The sequence below is a fragment of the Miniopterus schreibersii genome (assembly GCF_964146895.1).
Source record: "Miniopterus schreibersii genome assembly, chromosome: 2".
NCBI classification, from domain to species: domain Eukaryota; kingdom Metazoa; phylum Chordata; class Mammalia; order Chiroptera; family Miniopteridae; genus Miniopterus; species Miniopterus schreibersii.
Genome location: NC_138102.1, coordinates 32,991,241 through 33,014,096, shown reverse-complemented (window position 1 = coordinate 33,014,096; position 22,856 = coordinate 32,991,241). Strand labels below are relative to the sequence as shown.

Genomic DNA, 22,856 nt, shown 5'->3' with positions numbered 1-22,856 from the left:
ACAAAAATTATTTTCATTTATTCAAGCCTTTCAAATAAAATATTCATTTAATATGATACTCACAGAGGCAATAAAATACATAATTTATTCAGCTTTTCAAAGTCATTTAAAAATAGAGAGCTGTCATTTTAAAAAGCTCAGCTATTTTTCTTCCCTCTAGCACATTAGGGAAAAAAACACACACACACAACTCAAGACACCACATCATGTAAGAAAGCCAAGTTCTGTCACATTCACATATCTTGATCAACAGGGAGAAAAAACCTGCTTGCTGCAGCTGCTGGCATCCAGGCCCTTGACTTTATGTGTGTGGGAATTACGATATGAATTCACAGCGTGTCTTTAGTGCACCTGCCTGTTGTCTGTTTGATGAGGAAAGTGTGGGAGGTACTTCACAGATAGATGGAAAGTCTTCCTTTTGCACTGTTGGAAGCATATTCTTTGACATTCCCTGATAAGAAAATCTGTGCCACCATTTCCCTAACTATCCTTTAATAAAAGTCCCTTGTCCCTTGTAATATATTTGCCTAATGATGGAAAAAATACAGGCCTTATTCAATTGTAAATGTGCATCTTGTATAAAAAGGTATAAATATTAAGGCACTGCATAGCAGAATCCCTCCCCCCCATTGAAAGCTAAATTAAGCTTTGATATTCATGTTTCCATAACTCCTAGGTACACCAGCAGATCTGAACTCACATTATCTAAAAGCACAAGGCCCTTTGGAGCCAAAACATTTGAAAGGGAGTCAATGAAGCAGCAAAAATGTCCAAATGGAAAATGGAACTAAACTACTGTGAGCTGAGTTCAGAATGTGCCTGCATCTTGCTGGGAAATGAGGGGAATGAAATTAGACGCTATCATTGAGAACCCAACACTCAGCCAGTTGTTTCCCTCCTGCCCTAACAGCCTGCTACCATTGAGCAAATCCCCCTTGCTTCCTCCTGTTTACCTACTTACAGCACTCAAGAACTCATGCGGCAATGCCCTTCCTACCTCCGGGCCCTGGGCCTGTTCTCTTTTTCCTCAAGTACCGTTTAATACTCACTTCCTCCATGGCTCTCTGACTTCATTCTTCTTATTGCTATTTACTTCTACTTATCTACTTGACTCTAGCCATGCATTCATTTGGGTTTCTGTCATTTGTGCTTTTCCACGTCTTCGCCATTGTCTCCCATTGAATTGAATTCACCCAGTGCAGTAGCGATGTTTCTCCCAATACTTCTACTGTCTTTGTGCCTCTTGCCACCTCCCCACTCCATGATGCCTACTTGGGGCTTCGTAGGAACTGAACAGCTGTGATATTAGCCAATGTGGACCTGCCTCATGCAGGCAAACCTTGGGGAAGTCCCTCTCCAGGGCTTACAGAATGCTTTGCTAAATTCAACTCTTCTTTTAAAGGAAAAAGTCTAGTGAGTGTACAATATCATTAATGAGTATGGTCGTGATTCTAATTTGGTTACTCAATTCTTATTAGTGACGCTTTTTTCTTATTTTTGCTTTTGTATTGTCACTTAGAGAAGTGACAATTTCTGTATTTTTAAACACAAGAGGTCAGATATTTGCCCATGTTATACTACAAAGTTATACAAATAGGTTGCAACATTTTCAAAATAATAATATGTCAGTAGAAGACATTCGTTTCAGTCTTTTTACAATCATAAATACTGGAGAAAAATCTTAATCACCATAAGAATAATCCAGTGGATCTATTTTAACACACAAAAAGTCAGGTGCTCATCTCTGAGTTATGAGATTCTGGGTAAGAATTCAGTTCAGGTTCTCAGTGTTATCAGGGTTAGTTGAGGTTTGAGGATATTGTTTTTGGCATATTTCGAAGACACAAAAATATTTATATACACATAAATATTTGTCACATTAAATATTTGGACCACTAGTCACTTGGTACCAAAACCAATAAATATATGGATTCAATTGGAATTTAAGTTTTCACTTTAACTTTTTTCCTGGCAAGTATCCCATAAAAACAAATAATTAAATATTGTTACAGCTGAGGAATGTTCTTTAGAATTCTTCTTTTTGTCCACTTTGTGTCTACTCTTCATGCGGTTGAAATCCTTCATTCACCTTATAGAGTGATGACTCGGGAATTGTTTCGTTGTTTTTGCTTTCTGAAAATTCCTTATTGTTTTTTCCATAACATTTCTTATATGACAAATAAACTAGAAAAAAGACATGGGAGGTTAAGCAAATTTTATAATAATTATCTACAAATTTACTTTGGACAGTGATTGTAAGCTATGGCTCACAAAGCAGTTTGCACATTCTGTAGGCTGGAGGCTACTTAGAGCAATCACCATTCCTAGCTCCATGAACACCCAGGGTAAGAGGGACGACTGACCTTCAGGAAGACCTAGCATACAACCATATAGGATATTTGCTCCCATGACTTATGCAGGTGGTACTCACCAATAGCAAGAGTAGCATGTATTTATTCCATGCCTACCACCTCCCAGGTAATGTGCTAGTCCTCAATAATTACATTACATGCGGGTGATGTCCAGGACCTTGGCCTAATGGTCTGTGTGGGAGGACTTGAGCTGGAATAACCACCCATCCCTTCCAGCCTTCATTCATTAGTTCTCATGAGGAGGAGAGGTTGACTGATTGGTGGTCAGCCTTCCTCTCTTCCATGGAGCTGCTAGTCTCTGGTGGCAGCAATTTCTCAGCATATTTCTAAGATCAGCTCACCTGAACAGACTTCCCTTCAAGGGGACACCTGCAGTTTATGTGTGTATATGTGTGTTATGTGCACATGTGTGAGGCAGTGGAAAGGGGTGGTATTAACAAGCCCATTAGGTCAGTTTCGAGCCATGTTTTCTAATTGTTTTATCTGTAATAAAAGTGCTATTTTGCTATCTACATATCTGATTTTTTTCTACCTCTTAATTGGTTCCAAAGTCCACAGGGGAAGAGAAGGTCTTATTTACTTTCAGATTCCAGTACCTCATACTTAAAATTGGTAAAATAACATTGTCTACCTCATAGGGTAGTTGTGAACATAATTTGGGATAAAATAGTAAAGTACCTAGCCTGGCCCTAGGAGAATAGTAAGTGCTCAGTAAATATTAACTATCATTATGATACACAGCTGAGAAAGGCATTGTCCTGCTAGAAGATCTTAATATGTCAAGATCAATATCTCCTTAGGTTGGTCCCTGCACTTAAGTAATATATCAGATTTGAAGCCACTGAGCTATTGAACCTATTGAATTGAGCTTGTGGTTAATTAAAATATACCAACACTTGTATTATAAACACTTGAGCTAGGATGTCCTCAACTTATACTTATGTCACTGATTTTATTTAACCAAAGTTTATTCCTTTCTTTCCCTCCCTCCCTCCCTCCCTCCCTCCCTCCCTCCCTCCCTCCCTCCCTCCCTCCCTCCCTCCCTCCTTCCCTCCCTTTCTTTTTTTGTCCCAAAATATATTTAGACTTCTAATCCTTTCACCAAAATATGTCTCCAAGCATTGGATATACTTAATAAAGATGCCTTCCTTTCTTTCAATCCAATATATGGATTCAACTGGAATTTAAATTTTACTGCTAAAACTGTGGGAAAGTATGAGACCAATGCTAGTGCCTGCTTTTCCATCATTTATTCAGCTTATCTATTAATTCCTTTTTTGAGTTAGTTATTCAACTAGTAAATTTACTTAGTTGCTCTATTGACCAGTCTACTTTCTCTGGCATATCTAGTAAACATCACTAGCTATGTTTGGAAAAATCTCAAGGTGTACCGAATTGGGTATGTCTGTATCATACAAGAAAATAAGGTAATTAGGCCATGGACTCCTATCTCCTGCATCAGTGATACATTTGTGGAAGGTTTCTAATGGCTTCAGAGAGTCCTAGACTAAAAATGTGAACTCTGCTTCTAGAATGACATTCAAGATAGTGGTGCAGAAAATGATTAGCACCCACAGGCAAGTTGAATACCTATTAGAGTAAAAATATAAAGCCAAACCCAAACAAAACTGTACCCTCTGGGCATTTTATAACTGAACATTCCCATCATTTTTGTCATTCACCTTCACTATACAATCCCAGTTAAAATGCCGTGAAGCTTAAAACAGCAGTTTCTGTATTTAAAAAAAATTTTTAAAAATAGGGCTTAAACATCATCAGTCCTTGGAAAACAAAATGTGGAAAAAAGTTTCAACTAGGTGAAGGACAGCAGGTGGCAGGGGCTAACAGGTCAAAGCTATATGCTGCATCAAAGTAAAATTAAATATCAGGTTAGCTATCCCTAGTACTTGAAATAAAAAGCACATTTGCTTTAACTATTTCAATTATATGGATATTTAAAAAGATATGTATATATACATACAGACACACACATATCTGTCTTGCAATATTAGCCTGATAAATATATTTTTATGTCATTTTTCTGATAAACATCCTATATTTATGAAGCATATAAAGACAATGTTTTGATAAAATGGCTGGTTCAGGGTTCCTGGAAGCATGTAGGAAGGAACACAATAAAATCATTCTAACAGTTTAATATGCCTCCCTAATTACTGAGGAAAAGAAAGCCTACGGAGAGAATCAATATCCATTACTTTACACTTAAAAATAATCTTTACTAGAACCTTTTGGTAAAATTACAATCATTTCATCAGTAGTTGGGAAGTCATGATAATATTATGGCTGGCTTTCCCACTCTTTTTTTTTTTTTTACACTGCCAGAAAAAAAGGCATTTAATTTAATTTATATAATTCATTGCCAGTAAAAGGTTATTTTTAAAAATGCCATATTAGTAACTCCAGGATTTGTCAAAGAACATCATAATGAAAAGTGATTAGCATGATTGCTTACCTCCTAAGAATATTGCCGCGAAAGCGAGCTGGAAGATGCTGTAGATGAGTGGGAAGGTAAACACCTGATTGAGCTCCTCAAAGGTGAAGGAGAGCTGGACTACGGTGGAACACAGCTGAGTGTTCTGCATTCCTGTTTCCAAAGCAACTGTGCGGCACCTACAAGAAATGTTAAGAGAATATACGTTTTTATTGATCATTTGTTTTGCTTTGCTTTGTTATGGTATTACATTAAAAGCAAATGTAATGAGAAAAAGTACACATATATATGTCTGCTTTTAATATATATATTTATTCAATATATAATTGTATTCAACATATATTGTTATATTATATAAATAAACATTTTCTCTCCATATACATATATTTACATAGATAAAATCTTGCCCCAGTCATCTTTTATGATTGTTGTGATAAGTATAAAATGGATATAAAACTCTACAAAAGTTAAAAAGTCATATGCAAGTAAAAGCCGTGGTGGTGTGTTTTTTTTCCTTTTCACATTAAAAAAACACAGAGATTATAACATCTTTTTGTCCAGGAAACAAATAATACCAAATAGCTTATTTTGCTTCCTGAGCAATGAAATCTATCTATATCTATATATCATCTACATCTGTGTGTGTGTGTGTGAGTGTGTATATGTATATATACACTCACACACACATAGAGAATATTTATATATTTAACAGATAATTATTAACAAGTAATTTGTATTTAATATAAATAAAAGTATATATTGAATAAATATATTACATTAAAGGCAGGTACATATAAATAAAAAAATATATATATAAAGAGAGCAACTCATTTATATTAGTGTTCCATAAAAGGCAGAGCGGGGTCATTTCACTCTATTCCAGGTGTGCCCCAAGAATTTTTAAACCATGCAGCACCTGACTGTGCAGTCAGGGGCCCTGACCTCCTTTTCCTTAGATTGTCCAATTAAAAAATGACAACAGCCAACACAACAGTAGTGGTCTTGTGTGAATGAATCAAAATTATACCTCTTTTTGTGTCAGACTGGCAAAACATATTACGTATTTTTTGGTGTGCTGCAGAATTTTAGTAGTTAGTTTATATGTGCCATGAGATGAAAAAGCCTGAAATCACTGCTCTATCCCAAACGTGCATGGTAACAGAGCAGAGCACAGAGCGGGAGCTGAGGAAACAGTCAAGGTAGAATATTTGTTATAGTTGTTTTATTGTTAAATTCATTTTGTTTTTAATCATTTAACCTTGATTAAAAAAAATAAATCTTCAAGGCAGGCGTTCCTATCCCCATTCTACAGATGAGAAAAATCAGAGAAAGAATAAGTGCCTGGCCTGAGGTCCCATAGCTGGTAAGTGGTGGGTAGGAGTGCAAACCCAGGCCACCCAGACTCATGTCGCACACTCCCCGCTGTTCAGGGCTGCTCATCTCTTTCCCAGCTTCACATACTACCAGTGTTGTTCTCTGCCATTGATTCAGACGGGCTAGCAGGAGAGGAAATGTTTTCTTTCAGTATCAAAGCTGTACATGCTAAACCCCAGTCGGCACCTTTGGGTGATGAGTTCACCCTGCTGTTGGCTAGAGAAACCCTCTCATATTACGAGGCTGACCTCAGTGCTTTTGTGGAAGGTACTTTGCTTGGAGAGTAAAATGCAAGACAGTGGAAGAGCTCAACCTGCACTGTATAGGGAATGGCCCAGAAGAATTTCAGCAAAACAGAGGTAGTCAGTATTTTCTTTCAGGGAGACTTACATAATTTAGGAATGAATGAGTCAATTTAGAATGACAAATTTAGAAATAGGATAAATGTTATTACAGGTGAAAGGTTTTGAACTTGTCATCAGTATTTACAGCTGCTATGGGTTGAACTGTATCCTCCTGAATGTGACCTTATTTGGAAAAAGGGTCATTGCAGATATAATTAGTTAAGATAAGGTGATTAGGGTGCACCCTAACCCAATATGACTGGGGAAATTTGGACACAGAGACACACACTGAAGGAAGACAATGTGAAGAAAAATGGGAGAAGATGGTAGTCTACAAGCCAAGGAGAAAGGCTTGGGACTGACTCCCCCTCACATCCCTCAGAAGGAACCAATGCTGCTGCGCATCTGGCCTCCAGAACTATGAGGCAATACATTTCTGTGATTTAGGCAGGCCCGTCTGGGGTACTTTGTTACAGCGGCACTAGCAAACTAAAAACAGCTCTTACAGAAAAGCATTCCCAGTCAGCTCTACCAAAATACCGTACCTGTGCCAGGGCTGACCAGCTATCCTAGCCATAAGAAACCCTAGAGAGTAACCAGCCACAGGAAATAGTGTTCCTATAATCCACAGCTTGGGGGCGATGATCCAGGCAGCTTGGTACAGTATTCCTCCCACCACAGCGATGAGCACGATAAGGACTGCACCTGTGATGGACCCAATCTGGAAGGAAGACACAAGCAGACCCGACAATCATGACAGTCAGTGTGTTCCTCACCTGATGGCTGTGGTCAGCCCACCAGAAATGCTGGTGCTTGTCCCACATTTTAATTTTTAGGAAAATAACAGAACATATAGTGTCTGTGCCTGATTAGCCTGAAAATGGTGTTCTAGCTTGCAAACCATCCCTGCCAGAGGGGAAGAAAACCCCTTCAATAAATGCTAGAAGACCTGGCTCCCAGACTCCACTCCTTCTGCTCTCCTTGTTTTGATTAATCATGAAACATCTCTGAGTCAGTTTCTTCATCTGTGATTGAGGATAAGATCTTGCCCTAGTTACCTTTTATGATTGTTACAATAATAAGAAAATGGATACGAAACACTATAAAAGTGAAAGGCATCTGCAATCAAAAGCCGCTATTGCTATTGTTCTCTCCTTTTCACATTAAAGAAGTGGATTTTAGAGCTGTTTCATTTTGCCTCCCAATCAGTGGAACATGCCTATGTCTATATCTGTGTGTATAGATCTATGTCATCTATGTCTGTATCTATAGCATCTTTATCCATATAATCTAGCCAGAATATAGTTGGTGAAGGGGAATGAATGGTTACAGATTCATATATATCACCTACTAATTACCAGGCCATTGAATTAGCCAAATCGATACAGAGATAAGAAAGATATAATCTATATCTTAAGACCACTGTGTAGATATATTTTATAATACAAACCCACATAAGAGACATAAAAGCAGAGTGCTGTGGGAGCACACAGTAGTGCAGAACCAAGAAGTAATGTTTGAGTTGAGGATGTCAAAGGGTGAATAGAAATTTGCCCTGTGGAGGGCGTGGGGAAGGGCATTCTAGAAGAGTGGACTGCATGTCTAATAACTTTAAGCACCCCCCCCCCGAATTAGGTTTATATTGTAATGAGAAAACCAATGCAGTAGCTGGAAAGACCTCCTGTCATTTCAACTCGCATTGTTGAGCATTTGACTGTGCAGCCTGCAGCATGGGCCACTTACCTTAAGTATGATCTTGGCTTTCTGGGGCCATTTGTGATTAACAAACATTCCAAGGGAAACAGGGACAACGAGAGCCACCAAAGATGTACCTAAAAATGACAGAAGAGCAATTTGATCAATAGGACACCGCACTGGGAAAGAAGAAAACAAAAGAGTAAACAGCCTGAGAAAGATTTAGGTAATATATCAGTCTCCCTTCTTGAGTACACAACCAGAAAAACTCCCACTTTTCTTCTTTATCCATTTCAGTAAATAATTTCATATTACTGGAAAGTATTGATAATACTGATATAAATCCTTTCCCTAAGTCCTAGGTTAATATTTTAGAGTTCCTTTTACTGCCAAACACTGTATTTTTAGTTTCAAGTTGTCAGAATCTTGCCTTACTTGGTGTTTGGATCTTTATATTCTGGGAAAATACCTTTTCAAAGTGTGTGTGTGTATTTTCTTGGAGAGACATAGATGATATTTTACATCTGTCTGTTACTTCATGGCACTAAAAATAAAAGGAAAAGTTCGAACTTCTCCAGGCTTTGGGTGGGCTAATGACTTCTGATTAAGACTGACTTCACTTATTCAAATCTATAGACGAGAGGTGAGAGAATAGGTCGAAAAGCATATTTTAAACTTTCTGTGAGATAATATGCTTGGTAACCTCTCAGATAATTATAATTCTTTGCAGGAACATGCTCACCCAGCCAAATAAAAGAGTCTACTTCACTTTCACTAGTTAAATTTACTGCCGTTCCTGGACATGTGGTTTGTTTCTCCGTATTATTTAACAGTCATTTATTCAGCAGCTGCTTTTATATAATATAGCATCAACAACTTCTAACTTCTCATGGGCTGTTTCTTTTTCAAACATCCTTTTAAATCAGTAAGAGAAAGTGGAATTGAGTAATGAAATTCTGAAAGCAGATGTTGCTTAGTATTAAAGTAGATTGAACGAGGACTGGAAGACAGATTCTAGATTGCAGGTCTGTAAATATGAACTTAAAATGAATATAATAATGATAAAAACATAGTTTTTTGTAGCCTTCTGGCGGCTAAGGGTACCAAAAGCAGGGAGGGGGGAGATGAAGATGAAAAAGATGGCAAGTAGACTAAGGAGAAAATGGAACAATGGATATGTAACAGGGTCAGAAAAATCCCCATTGGGTGTCCTGACATCCTGCGACTTCGGGAGGAGACTTCCACCCCTGAGTCCCCAGACTGTTCCCTAAATTGTGTCAAGTTTGTAGGCCTTGATGGAAACATCTGAATATGAACTGATTGTACTGTGGTAGCTTAAATCTAGGTGCAAACACCGTGCTCAGCACGTGTGTGGTCAGGGTTTGGTAAACATTTCTTCCTGTTGGCCTGTGAAAGGCAGCCCACTCCTGTGCCTGACCCGGCCAGCCGAGGCCAAAGCTACAGAGGAAGTGGGCGAGCAGGGCCACCCGCCGAGCTCCCCTCCTGGCCGCGGGAAGCCGGACGAAGGTTTCCCAGGGCGTGCGGTTGACTGGGAAAGGCACCCTTCGCCCTTCACTCCGAGCGCGGCTCCCACCTGGAAGGTGGGCCGTTGGAACTCTGCTCCTCAGCGCGCCAGGCCCCGTCCTCTCCCAGGCTCCGTCTGGTTTCCTGCTTCCTCACAGGCCTGTGCCTTCTGTCAAGTGCCTGTCACTTCATCTGCTTACAGTCACGCTCTGAACCATAACTTGGTCTTTCATCAGGTTTGCACAGCGGGTGCAGGAGGGAGGAAAGGAGAATGGCAGAGAGTGGTGGAGTGTGGTGGAACCTGGAGCCGGAGAGCCTGGGAGCTCAACCTCACTCACAAACTTGTGGGAACTGTGCCACTCGGTGAAGCACCACGAGCCTGGCTTTCCAGGTTTGTGCAATGGGTAAAATTCGGTCCATCTCAGTGTTGTTGTGAGAATCAGGTGGTGAAATAGATACACAGTGTGCGGTTACTGGGTACTCTCAAATGCAGGGTAGAGAGGAGCAGAAGGGCCTGCTGCGGTGTTTCCAGTGGTGTCAGCTTAGAGCTCCTCCTCCCATACGGATGTCATCGTCTGAAGGGGCTCGATGGCGGGTGGTTTTTGAACCCTCAGAGCATGGCGAGCATGTGTGGAACCTGCAGAACAGTCTTGCCCACAGAGCAGAGTGGAGAGCGGACTGGGGGGCTATTTCCAGATCCCTGGTCATCTTGGACAAGTGAAACGGTTACCCTGAGCCTTAACTTGCTCATCTAAAAAGTAGTCATAACATCTTTTCAAGTAGCTAGGTTGTTTGTTTTCTACATTAAAGGATTAGAAAAACCAGTAGCAAGAAGGTTAGGTTGGAAATAGGCTTAGCAGAATGGAGAGTAAGCAGAGTTAATATCTGTGTTTTTCAAACTCTCATTTAAGTTTTTCTATCTTTTCTCTTATTTTCTATATTCTTCCATTTTCTGTGTTTTACTTCTTCTTTGATGACCCTTTCCTCCACTCCCAATTACCCTTTCTCACTTTCTCTTCCTTTCAAAATTTACTTACATTAAAGGATGTGATATGAGTCATTCACACCATAGTCAGAATTACTCATATTGCTCTCTGGCATTTCCCAGGAGGAAATGCAACCAAGAGAATATTGTAAGGCTTAAATTTTTTCTTAAATAATGAGTAATACAGAATGAAAGCTCTTCATTCTACAGACAGGTCCTTTGAGAGGACTACAATGTATACCACTCAAGCAAACTTCATTCTTTAACTCTAAGGAAGGTGTCCTCCAAGGAAGCAGGCTGAGAGCTCAGTGGCATGAGCATAGGTGGGTGGCTATGGAGGGTCATTCTAAAACATGTTTGTAGCAGGAGATTATGTCTGATATGGAAGAGTCCCCAAGGGGTCAGTAGAAGGACCTGCACACCAAAATCCCATACTGAACATGGTGTGTCAAGGAGGACCACTTAAAAATTAAAAAAAATTTTTTTTGGTCTAATGGCCATGGTAGAAATGGGGAGAGAGAAGAGATTACTTGAAAATATTGCAATACAGATTGTCTCCAATTAGTATTTCCAAAATTTGTTCTAAATCAGTTGTGTAGACCCTGAATCATTTTTTATCACAGAAAGCAACCTTCCTTAGAAACGGAAGGAATTTTAGGTGCCATCCAGTCCAGCTTCCCATGACAACAGGAACTCCTACAAACATCCTGCTGCGTCACAATTTGGTCTTTGCTTACATGCTGCCTTCAATGGGACACCTACATACCTCTTTGAGGCAGCCCATCATGGAGAAATTTGTCTCCTAGGTCAGCTGAAAATTGACTATTTAGCATGTAATGTACTTGGTGACTGGTACTGAGGTACTATTTCACCTACATTTCATCTTTTATGATGATAGTTCTATGAGAAATGCCTGGTGTTGATAGACCTGGAACCACCTTGTTCTTGACACCATGCTACATCAACAACTTAGTCTTCCACCATCATATATTGTCCCAGAAACAGAAAAAATCTCCTCTGAGATGAGGGTGAGTATCTGGGAGTTGAAATGAGGAGAGACAGCAACTTTGACTTCTGCGGCACGTAACACGGATTGTGCCAGTAAATCAACTTTTGAATCAAGATGTGGCTCACAGTTAAGTGTTATAAACAATGTGTCTTATCTGGTAGTTTCCTATTGCCACACTCGTGATTGCTTACTGGATGCCCTATTTTTAAATCATTAGTGAACTGTTTTTTGTATTTCTTCAACCTAAGTGTCTGGGAGCAAACCCTTGTTATGAACTAGTTGCACTGTGGGTTAAGGAAAGTATAGCAACTTGTCCTTCTCAGGTCTAGATAGCTGTGCCAGGGGACCCTTTCAGTTGGCCCCTCTCCCTGGTGATTTCAATGGAGGAAAAAACAGGTTCTCCCAAGGTGTCAAGGTTTGGAATTTAGATTCTGCCAACTCTAATTCAAAAGCAGGGGTGGCTTTTAATGAAATCCTAATTTGGCACAAATTGCAGCTGGTGCAAGAGGTATATACTAGCTGGGTCTGAGCCTGGCCTGAGAATCTAGCCCGGATGAGCAGAGAGTAGGAAAATAATATTCAGAAATCTTGTAGAGGAATGACTTACCTATGTTATCATAGGGAATTATGATCGTCCCCGAGTCGACCCACATTTTGGTATAGATTAAGAGGCACAGCGGCATCATTCCCAGGGCCAGCAGCGTGGAGCATGTGGTCATGCTGACGCTGAAAGGAAACGGGCAGGTTGATACATCCACCTGAATTTTCTAGGGGAGAGGTTCTTTCATTTTCCAATTCATGATTAGATAAACCTACAAGAGACTGTCTCAACCAGCAGCACCATCTAGTGTGATGGACAGAGATATACATGCACCCCAGGTTGTGCAGGGTCCAGCCTTGGGCAAAATTATGAGATCGGTATTTGGTGTCTTCCTACTTTGTCTTGCACCGTCCCTCCCTCCCTGTTGGTTCTCAAGAATCAGATAAGATATTTAATAGCCATTTAAACTCATTATTAAACAAGATCTGAGGTGCTTGGACATGCTACCCTTGAACTTTCAATCAGAGAACAGCAAACATATTTATTCAGAAGAGACATCAGGGTCTTCACCATGTCTGCCTGTGTTGGGATGAGATGGGCCTCCTTGGGCCTCCCTGGGCCCTTAGAGGAGAATGCATGTCCAAGAGTATTTCTTTAAAGAGAAAAATTATAACCCCGAGGGCTCACATCTTAAGGAAAGAAGAGAAGCTGACCCCCCCACCAAACAAACAAAACATACAAGCAGACAGGGTAGGCCTAGATTCTATTTCTGCTAAGAAATTGCCAAATGTGTGTTCAGAAGAACCAGGGTCTAGTACATGCCTCCTGAGAGCATCTGTGTTTTAGTGGGTGGAATTGGCTAAGTGAGTGGATTTTGACTTTTGACATGTAAGGATTAATATGGAATGATGTTATTTTCAGCACTGTGACAGTGGGTGGAAAAGAGGCCTTTGGGTAATGGGTCTTCCTGCTCCCACCAAAGTGTCCTGCTCAGGGACCAGAGCTGTAAATAGCTGGGCCAGACACTAAAGCCAGACACTGCCCGGGCTGGAAGCAGGCATGGCCAGTACTACGTGACTGTGGGTAATTTACTGTACTCCTCTTTGCCCATTTCCTTATCTCTAATATGAAGATCATAATCACTGCCACGTCACAGACTACGGGGACTGACTGAGCCAGGAGCCCGGAACTTAGAATAATGCAAGGTGCTCATTGGAAGCTAGTTGGTGTTATTATATATTCAGCCCTAGTGTGTGCTCTGTTGCAGCATAATTCCAAATCAGAAAATCAGAGATATTTCTCTGAAAGGCCCTTTCTCCAGTAGCTGTAGCACTGAGCCTATCAGAGTAATAATTTCTTAAAAGCATTATATGTAGACTCAGAGGAAGATGCTAAATTATTTACACCACCTGCCTCCCCACAAAAAAGAACAACAAATACAACCACCTTATACAATGCTAAGGAAACAGTTGGAGGTGAAGAATTTTGTTTCAATGCTTCTAACTTACCACAGTTTTGGTAAAATAAAGTGTGGGGGCAATGTTTGTCAGGGGGCTTAACTTCCCTAATAACCATTATTAAAAAACCCAGGAATGACCCCATTTAAAATTTTCTTGAAAGAATTTAGGAAAAATACTTGTCTTAGTAAAGTTAAAATAGTGTAACAGTAATCAATGCTAGAGTGTATGTAAACTACTTCTAAGAAGTTAAATTGAATATAGTGACATGTTAATTTAGATACAAAACAGGTTGCTAAGGCAGTGTCCTAAAGAACAATAAATTAGTTCGTTATAAACTGTACTTTTTCTACTTAAAGTTGAAGTTATGGGGTTTGTTAAAGATTTTTCCCCTCACTCCCTACCCTTCTCACTTTCTATGCCATTCTCTTTTTTTATCTTCTTTTTAAAAACTAAATTAGAATGGATTTAAGGTTATCCCATAATTAAATTGCTTCGATTCCAGTGCATCCCATGTGCTTTCTCGAGCAGAGAGGACGAGAGGCGGCAGGCGGTGGTGGAGGAAGGCGGTGTTCGTTACCTGGATCACAGGAGAGAAGCCCGAGAAGTGTTTGTTTTAAACTATGAGAACAGCTTTTAGAAGGAAGTCTGTTTCTCTCCTTGTTTTTCTTTTAAATTTCCTTGTGAAAGCTTTAATGCTGAGTTATTGCTAAGACAATTTATGAAGTTGTATGATGGTTTTGAATTTGGCAAGAGCAGTTTCTTAAAGGCCACAGGGGGGATAAGATGGGAGCTGGGGAAGGAAATGATTTAGCTTTAGTGGGGCATCTAGACAGGGAGGTGCTGCCAGGAGACAAGAGGAGAGAGAGGTGGCTGGAAGTTGATGCCATAGGAACTAATATGAGAACACCATCAAACCACTCAAAATGAGGTGAAAAACAATTCACAGATAATTTTAAGAGGCAATGTAGGGAAATTCATTAGTAAAAGAAAAATACTTTACAAGAAAGAAAATGAAGTCCTATAAAGAGCATAGTTGTCAACAGTAGAAATACTGCCATGAATTTATATTGGAATGAGAGAAAATGTAAGAAAAAAAAAAAGTCTCTAGTCTTTAATTCTTGGCTTTAGCTCTATTCACCACCAGGGAGAATTATTTTTCTTTATGAAAATAAAAGCAATAAATGAAAATTCAGTGAATGTTGAGGAATTGGTGAAGTAGGTGATAAGAAATGCAAAAGATTGTAGTTATATTAGAAGTGAAACACCAAGTTTTAAAGATCAAAAGGAGTATGTATAAATGATGCTAGAGAGTGGAGACATGATAAGTTTTATAAATAATGTTCAGCAAAGGATTAGAGTCTGGACAGGGATAAGTGGATGGATCTGGATTCGAATTCTGACTCTGACATATAGTGTCTTCCTGACCTTGGTCAAGGTTATGAGCCTTAACTTTATCATCTATCAGATGCAGAGGATAATATAGTACTGACCTTGGAAGATTATTTTGAGGATTAAATACACCAATGCATTTAGAGTACCTGAACTGTGTGTGCCTAACAAATATTAGCTAGTAAAGTAAAAATAGATGCTGCATGAGAGAAACAAAGCTTGGTTACTTTGAGGAAAAAGAAAAGACAAAAGGAATAGTGTTGGGTTGGTTCTTAGAGAAAGGCTGGATGTTTATGTGGTTGAAATGGGGGGGATTGCGTTAAATTTATGATAAACTGAAGGGACAGGGATCTTGAACAACTACAACAACAGGAAGATGAACAGTGTGACAGTGTTTTGGCCACAGAACAAAGGATGTGGTAGGAAAGTCTAGAAACTTTTAAACCTAGAAAATAATATAAGGGAGTGTAGAAAGTACACAGTAGTGGGAAAAAATGGGGGAAACTGAAGAAAGGATGTAAAAGGAAAGCGAGAAGGAAAAGGCCTCGCATGATACAGCTGAGGCCGTTGCTAAGAAAGGGGAGATTCGAAAACAGGGCATCTCGGGGGCTAGAACAGACACAGAAGGTGGGATGTCTCGGTGGGCCCTGAACTGTGGCCCTGGGGCTCGGCAGATACACCTGAAAACGTCACCTTGGTTCTCCCTGAAACAATTTGTGCCTAATACACCCACTGCCCGGGTAGAACAGGTGAAAATACCTGCGCACTGGTCAGGTTCCCGCACTTTCTCGGCTGGAGCGGAGGTGAAGGAGTGAGAGGAGGAGCTGAGCTGCCAAGGATTTAATGAGGAAGGTCTGTTATTTTGGTTAGTTTGTGTGTGTGCATATTTTGTTGTTACTGTGTGTGTGGTTTTTCTTTCTTTTCGTCACTGGAGATTTCAAAACGCGATGGTTTCCCAGGTTTGGAAGAGATGATAGGGTGAGGGAAAGACGACCTGGTTTCTTCTCCCAGGAACCACAGCCAGGAAAGTCTGGCTGGCCCCGTGTGGTACTTGTCCGACCAGTGCAGAGACCTGTTGGCGTCAACCTTCACAGGACTGCCGCTGCCAGGGTTCAGGTGGGCGTGGGGAAGGTGAAGTTCCCAGAGGACAGAATCAGACATGTACATGGCAGATAGGAATGTATCTAAATAAATTACCAGGAGACTTTAGTGATCCAGGGCTCACTTCAGAAGAATGAAAAGTGTTGGAAAACTGTTCCCCGATAGCTGACGTATCGCTCTCTTAATTGGCCTTAAAGAAATATCTGAAGAGACTTCCCCTAACGTATGCAATGTGTAATGTCACCACCTTACACAGCAACATAACTTAACCTCCTGCAGTCATTATGGGTCACTGTGATAAACATTATTTGCTACTCTGAAATACATGTCTTGTGGGTGATTGTGTTTGTCCCTAAAATAAGCAAAGCAGAGGCTGCTGTGCTTGGTGAGTTATCGCCTTTACTTTGGAGGCATGATCGTTTTTTTCTCTTGAGGTCAAACTTTCGGGGCCACTTGCTGCTGTGAGACTCAGTCCTGCCTCTCTACCCTGCCTCCCCACTTCTCGTTTCTCCTCCCTTGGGCTGGGAAATGGCACACTGGAGCGTTAGAATTTTGACAGTAAGTAGGTCCTATGTGAGGAATGTTTATGAGATTAAGTAGGATTTATTTTGGGCGTGCAAAGTCTTTTCCTGGGTCTTGTTTGAGGTGAAATTGCTGGAGAGGTTACGGGACTGGAGAGATGTTGGCGTTGTTTTGAAAACAAAGGGGATCTATGGAGTGCACACTTTCTAGAATGAAAATTAAAATTTTCAATGCCATCCCTCCCAATATAGGGATTATTCTGACTTGCTGAAGGATAAGTTTTCAAATTCTGCTTTTTTTTTTTTTTTTGGTTCTTTTTTCTTAATATTATTGTTTCTTACAGGAATTGTTATACAGTGTAGACTAGATTATAAATCATCTCCTCTATCAATAGAAAGAAGATTTCCTTAAAAGCAAAGAAAAGTGTAACTTAGAGCTTTTAGTTTAGGGTTTTACTCTTTTAGCCAGTAGAAGAGAATCTGTTTCAACAGCCAAACAAACCCAGCGTCACATATCCTCTCTATCTTACAAAATGATTACCTTTCTATCTTACAAAAATGATTGCCTGTGTGGCATTGTGTTGAGGTACAAGACTCTTCTCTTTTGTTAAAAAGTTACAAATATAGCTGACCCTTGAACAACTGTACAGTAGAAAATCCACCTATAGCTTTTGACTCCCCAAAAACTTAACTTCTAATGGCCAGAAGCTAACTACTGTTGACTGGAAGCCTCACCGATAGCACAAACAGTTGATTAACACCTATTTTGTATGTTATATGTATTACATACTGTATTATTACAATAAAGTAAGCTAAAGAAAAATGTTATTAAGAAAATCATAAAGAAGAGAAAATATATTTATAGTACTTACTGAAAAAAATCCACATGTAAGTAGCCTCACAGTTCAAGTGCAAGTTATTCAAGGGTCAACAAGTGTTATGTCAAAGCTGTTTAGTGGAAGTTAAAGCCCCATATTCAATTTAGTTCACTCTCTTCAACCAGCTTTTAAAATTCTCTCCTCTGAGTGCCTATGTCCACGTCAAACCAAGTTGAAGTCTAAAAAGACCTTATTGCTATTCGGTGGTTCGTAAATTAACTAAATCCAAGCAGCACTTGCCATCTTTTGTTTTTTACAGGACTTTTCTTTTAAAAACAAATCTTTTGCAAGGAAGATACAGTATTTCCTTATGTGAAAAGTATATACTGTGAAGGTATATAGTTTGTATGGTTTTTCTAAAGCTCATGGTGAAATGGACACCAGCTGAGATGTGGCCTGGCTCCCAGTTGCTCACTAGGCACTGGATCAACCTGGGATAGTTTTACATTTTGCAACAGTTATATTTCTACACGTTGAGCTTCTTTCTTCTGAGTATAGTATCTGGTGATGAACAGAGCTGATTGCCTGTTGTATGGTGTTTAATAAGCACACATTACATTAACACCTGGCTGTTTTTCAGAAATGCATACCTTTCACAGGAAATAAGGGATTGTGAGGTAAGGAAAAAGACATTTGTCTATTCGACTTGCAGCATTAAAATTCTCAGTCTCATCACATTAATGTTTCGTCTTATTTCTATTAGCTTTTTTTTCTTTCCTACTGCTAGTTCAGACTGGCGCAGGATGAACTGGGAAAACATTACAATGTAGATTACTCTCTGGGAAACAGAGAAACCTTTTTCTGTTTATTTTATAGTAAGGTAAGCATAATTTTTTTAAAAAAGAAGCTGCTGTAGGGTTTTTTTTTTTCTTTTAATACCAGCAGAAGTAAAACAAATGTACAAATTATTTCTTAGTCTTTATGCCAAGAAAAAGTGTGTCCAAAGAACTAGGTGTATTTGGTGAAGTTAACTATTGTCTCATCATAGGTTGTAATGTTTAATGAACAATTTGATTTCATAATGGCACTCAGAGCTCCTCATCACCCCAAAGAACGTTTTTTCTTTTTTCTTTTCTTTCTGATACCGACAAGGAAAACTTTCTCAGCTGCAGCTTGTGGGGCTTGGAAAAGATTTCTTTTTTTTTGAAAAACTTTGACTCTTTTCCCAAAGATAAATATCAATTATCCAATGCCCTGTTAACTGAGTTAGATTAAAAAAGCACAAACACAAATATAACCTACAAATTCCACTCTGTAATCTCAGCTGTGCAGGAAGGTGAGTAAATGCATTTATTCTCTTCTGTTTAATTCCCCAGTTGTACCCGAGTTTAGTGACAGAACAGATGGATATTCCCACTGCCATAAGCTTCTGGAAGATTGATTCAAAGTGATTGCAGTATACAGAAGTTTAGATATCTTACCTCAGGTCCATGTCGCCATCGACCCAATAGGCCAAAATATTGGAGGCAGTTCCTCCGGGACAGCATCCCATGATCAGCACCACGACCGCCTGGATGGGGAGGATGTCAAAGGCCACTGACAAGATGAATCCCACGAGGGGCATGATTCCAAACTGACAGAGGAAGCCAATACATATGCCCCACGGCCGCTTTATGTGCCCCAGGAATTTCTTGATTTCCACATTGCATCCCATGGAGAACATCACCAAAGCCAATAGAATGGTCAGGACGGTGCTCAGGACCACACTTAGAACGGCATTGAAATTGCTGACAGGTACCACGCAGGATGAACCGTTGCAAACTGTTGCGGTGGCCAAACAGCTTGTCGAATTATTCATTGCTGGGGCCTGGCTCGGATGGTCACAGACATCCACAGAAACACCAATCCTCCGCTCCTCGCTGGGTAAGTAATGCCTGCTGCAATCACGCCAAACTTTTAAACCCTTTCTAAACGTGTCATTTGGTGTCTCTTTCAAAAGCCGCCTCAGAGAGGCAATAAAAAACAATAAATGCCAGTATGTCAGTTTCGAGAGGTAACATTACAACACAGGACATACTATGAATCATAAAAGTCCTGCCAAATTATTGGTCCAGACAGAGAATTGTAATTAATCATTTATTGGCATGGTAATGAACCGTGCTATATAAAGAGAGCTGTGTTAATGTTTAATGCTGGGAAGGTTTGTTAAATAATTTCAGTTAAGTGACACTCAGATATTACAGAACATTGGAAGGCTTAAGCCATAGGAAAGCATGTTATTTACTCATCTCCTTTTAGTAAAGGGGGATGGGGGTGGGTCCTAAGAAGTTGAGTACCCTGTGCCAAGTTAAATTATAAAATAGTGTCTGAAATGGAACTGAAACAGAGACCTCCAATTTCCTCCCCCAATAGTTTTCTCACTGTATCAATCTGTCTGTTCCTATTGGTCGGAAATGTTTATAAAGAGCATGTAAGTTCAAGAAACTTATAGGGCCTTGATGCAAACCTATGGGAGGGTAACCTGTGGGAGGAGAGAATGTTTTCTGTATTGTCTGATGGGAGGACAGCGGACCAGGAGAGCCACCCTCAATTACTCACACGTCCAATTATGTATGCGTTGCCATAGTAACAAAGTGCTTTAGAGATCGTGACAACGCAATTATTTAGAGGGATGAACCTCAGAGGATTAGGTCAAAGTGACAGTAGCTCTTTGGAGTCAGGAATTGAAATTACATTTTTTTTTTTTTAAGAGGGAGACAGTTGGAGGTTTCAGGGGAAGTTGATTTTTGTAAATGTCAAATAGTCAACCTCACTATGGGCAGAACACTGCATTTGGTGTATAGGAAAGATAAAAAAGAGGTAGGGGAGGAATTGCTCCTGTTCTCAGGAGTTTTTGATATAACCAGTTAGTGAGGATGCAACATAAGAATAAAATTGAATATTTTGATCATGATTCACAACTTATAGGACAAATTCTAATTTATTACCCAATTTAATCATCTTAAATTAAGTGGATTTAGCATCTTCATTTTACAAGTGGACTTGTAAACCCGAGGACTTGAGGGTTGAAGAAATGCAGTATTTTATTCAAGGTTATCCAGCTGATGACTGGAAATACTGAAACTCTGTGGCTTGGTGGAGATTTAGGGAAATAGCTTAGAATAGAGTTTCTCGAAACTCAGTGTGCTCATGAATCCCCTGGGGGTCTTGTTAAAATGCAGATTTTGATCCTGGAAGTCTGGGTTGGGCCCCAGATGTCTGCATTTCTGACAAGTACAGAGTTGAGGGTGAGAGTGCTAATTCAGGGGCCACACTTTGAGTATCCAGGCTTTAGAATACCAATGTGAGGGTGAAGACAGCTATCCAGACTGGTGACAATTGTATTTACTGCTCACAGTGAAAGCAGCATTTATAGAACAACTCCATATGGAAAATTAACCTTTTGCATAACTTGAGTAGACATGAGCTGTTAGCAGTGAAGTGGGCCACCAAGCAGAGGCATGGATGGAGTCAAATGCCCGAGCTGCTGGGCGCCTAGGGATGATGTCCCTCCAATCTGGAATTGAGCTGCTGCGAAAACCCTGAGCCATCCATCCTCTTAGAGGTAACAGTGATTCACACTCATTGCTGGTGCAGTTCCTGCCCCAGGAGTGTTCTTTCTCAGCTGTCAGGCTCTACCTCCTGCTTTATCTTGCCTGGGTGGGCGGCCATTAGCTCTGCCTGGCTGGCTGCCAGTTCCTGGGAGATCCTCCTGTCTCTCCCATCACTCTTTTCCACTCCCACAGCTATATGATTAGGTAGGTAATTCCCAGAAGGCCTCCCCTCCCACTTTGGGGTGTGGAATGGCTTGGCCCTGTCTTGCTGGCCCCCTCCCAGTATCTCCTGGGACTGACCTCTGACCCACTTCTTGGCTCAAGTGCCAGCGGGCCTTGGGTCAACAAGCCAAAAGCGCCCCCTGCTGCTGCACCTGGACATCTGGACCAGTGCTGGCTTTTCTCCCCAAAGCCTGGGTGAGGACAAGTGCAGAACTGCAGAACCCGGAGCCCTACACATCTGTAGTATTGATCAGCTTTCAAAGCAGCTGCCCTGCTCTAACCTCAGACATAACTGAGAGTCCAAAAGCTGACCCAGGACCTACCCACAAACAGGCCAGGTCCAGTCTGCAAAGGGAAATTTGAGTCTTGTAGGTTACAGGGAACAATTTGAATTTTCCCCAGGGTGGGCTTCAGGTTCTGGCCATGCTTGGGGTTTCCAGGTGAAATCCATACTTAGCCATTTGTCCACAAGGCTGGAGGCAGAGAGGAGAAAGTGAAGAGAGCAGATAGGGTTCAGAACAAAGCTCTTCTCAGATTTCAGAAGACTTGCTAAGGAGATTTGGGGCTCCCAGGAGCAGAATGCTTTGCATATAGACAACTTGTAAATGAGCAGTCTGTTTGACTAGACAGAGCGCTATAGTTCTGCTTAAAAAAGGTGCCAATGCATTTCTAATTTTCACATTGTTTTTACATAAATTTGCACATTAGGCACGAGAGGCCTTATATTCAAGTATTGGAGTGATTCACAATTAACTAGTACCCTTAACTTCAACTACATGAAAATTCAGGCATCAGACCAGGATAAATGGAAAATATCTGAATGTTAAAACCATCCTCTTTAATTACAACACAGAATCGGGGAACAGATGCACACCTGAGTGGGCAGAAGGTTGGGGCTTGATTTCCATTGTCATCTTTCTCAATCTTTTCTGCTCAGTTTTGTCACACACTGGACTCAGGTACAGGCTATCTTCAAGGAGCCCGCGGCAAATTCCTGCTCCTGGTCTCCTGGGTGGAGACACAGCAGGTTGTGGGTCAATTTGACCTCTCAGGCTTCCATTTGGCTTTTGTGTATGGCTTTGGGGAAGTAAGGGTTTAATAGCTTTCCAAAGTGTTTGCCCTGAAGCTCACAGGATAAAAGAAGAGCTTTCTATTTCCTAGTGTGTGTCACTGGGGATCATTATATTCAAATCAGTAGTCATTTGGGATTTGTGTGATTCTGCTGAACAGTTCCCTGTGACTAAAATGATCTCCTCTTCTTTCCCATTCCTTTCTATGGACTGAAGTTTTATGGAACCTGAAAGTACCACAATTAGAGTTATTTGAAGTCTCCACTGACCCTCTTTGAGACAAAAATACCTGGGGAGAAGAGCCCATGAATAACTAACTAGCTGTCCATTTGTTGTAGGCAGTGGGAACGGGACCAGGTATTAGCCTGGGGAAAGGCGCAGGCAGC

At 40.5% G+C, this 22,856-nt stretch overlaps 1 protein-coding gene across 1 annotated transcript; it reads right to left on the bottom strand.

Annotated features, from left to right (window-relative positions):
* SLC10A2 (solute carrier family 10 member 2) lies at positions 1 to 19,634 on the bottom strand. Its single transcript, XM_081128227.1, has 6 exons — positions 19,067 to 19,634; positions 12,363 to 12,481; positions 8,286 to 8,374; positions 7,088 to 7,263; positions 4,846 to 5,003; positions 1 to 2,184 (listed from the first exon to the last, which is right to left on the bottom strand). The coding sequence occupies exons 1-6, from the start codon at positions 19,441 to 19,443 to the stop codon at positions 2,057 to 2,059; spliced, it is 1,047 nt and encodes a 348-aa protein (XP_080984353.1). The 5' UTR covers positions 19,444 to 19,634; the 3' UTR covers positions 1 to 2,056.
* Positions 19,635 to 22,856: the final 3,222 nt, after the last annotated feature.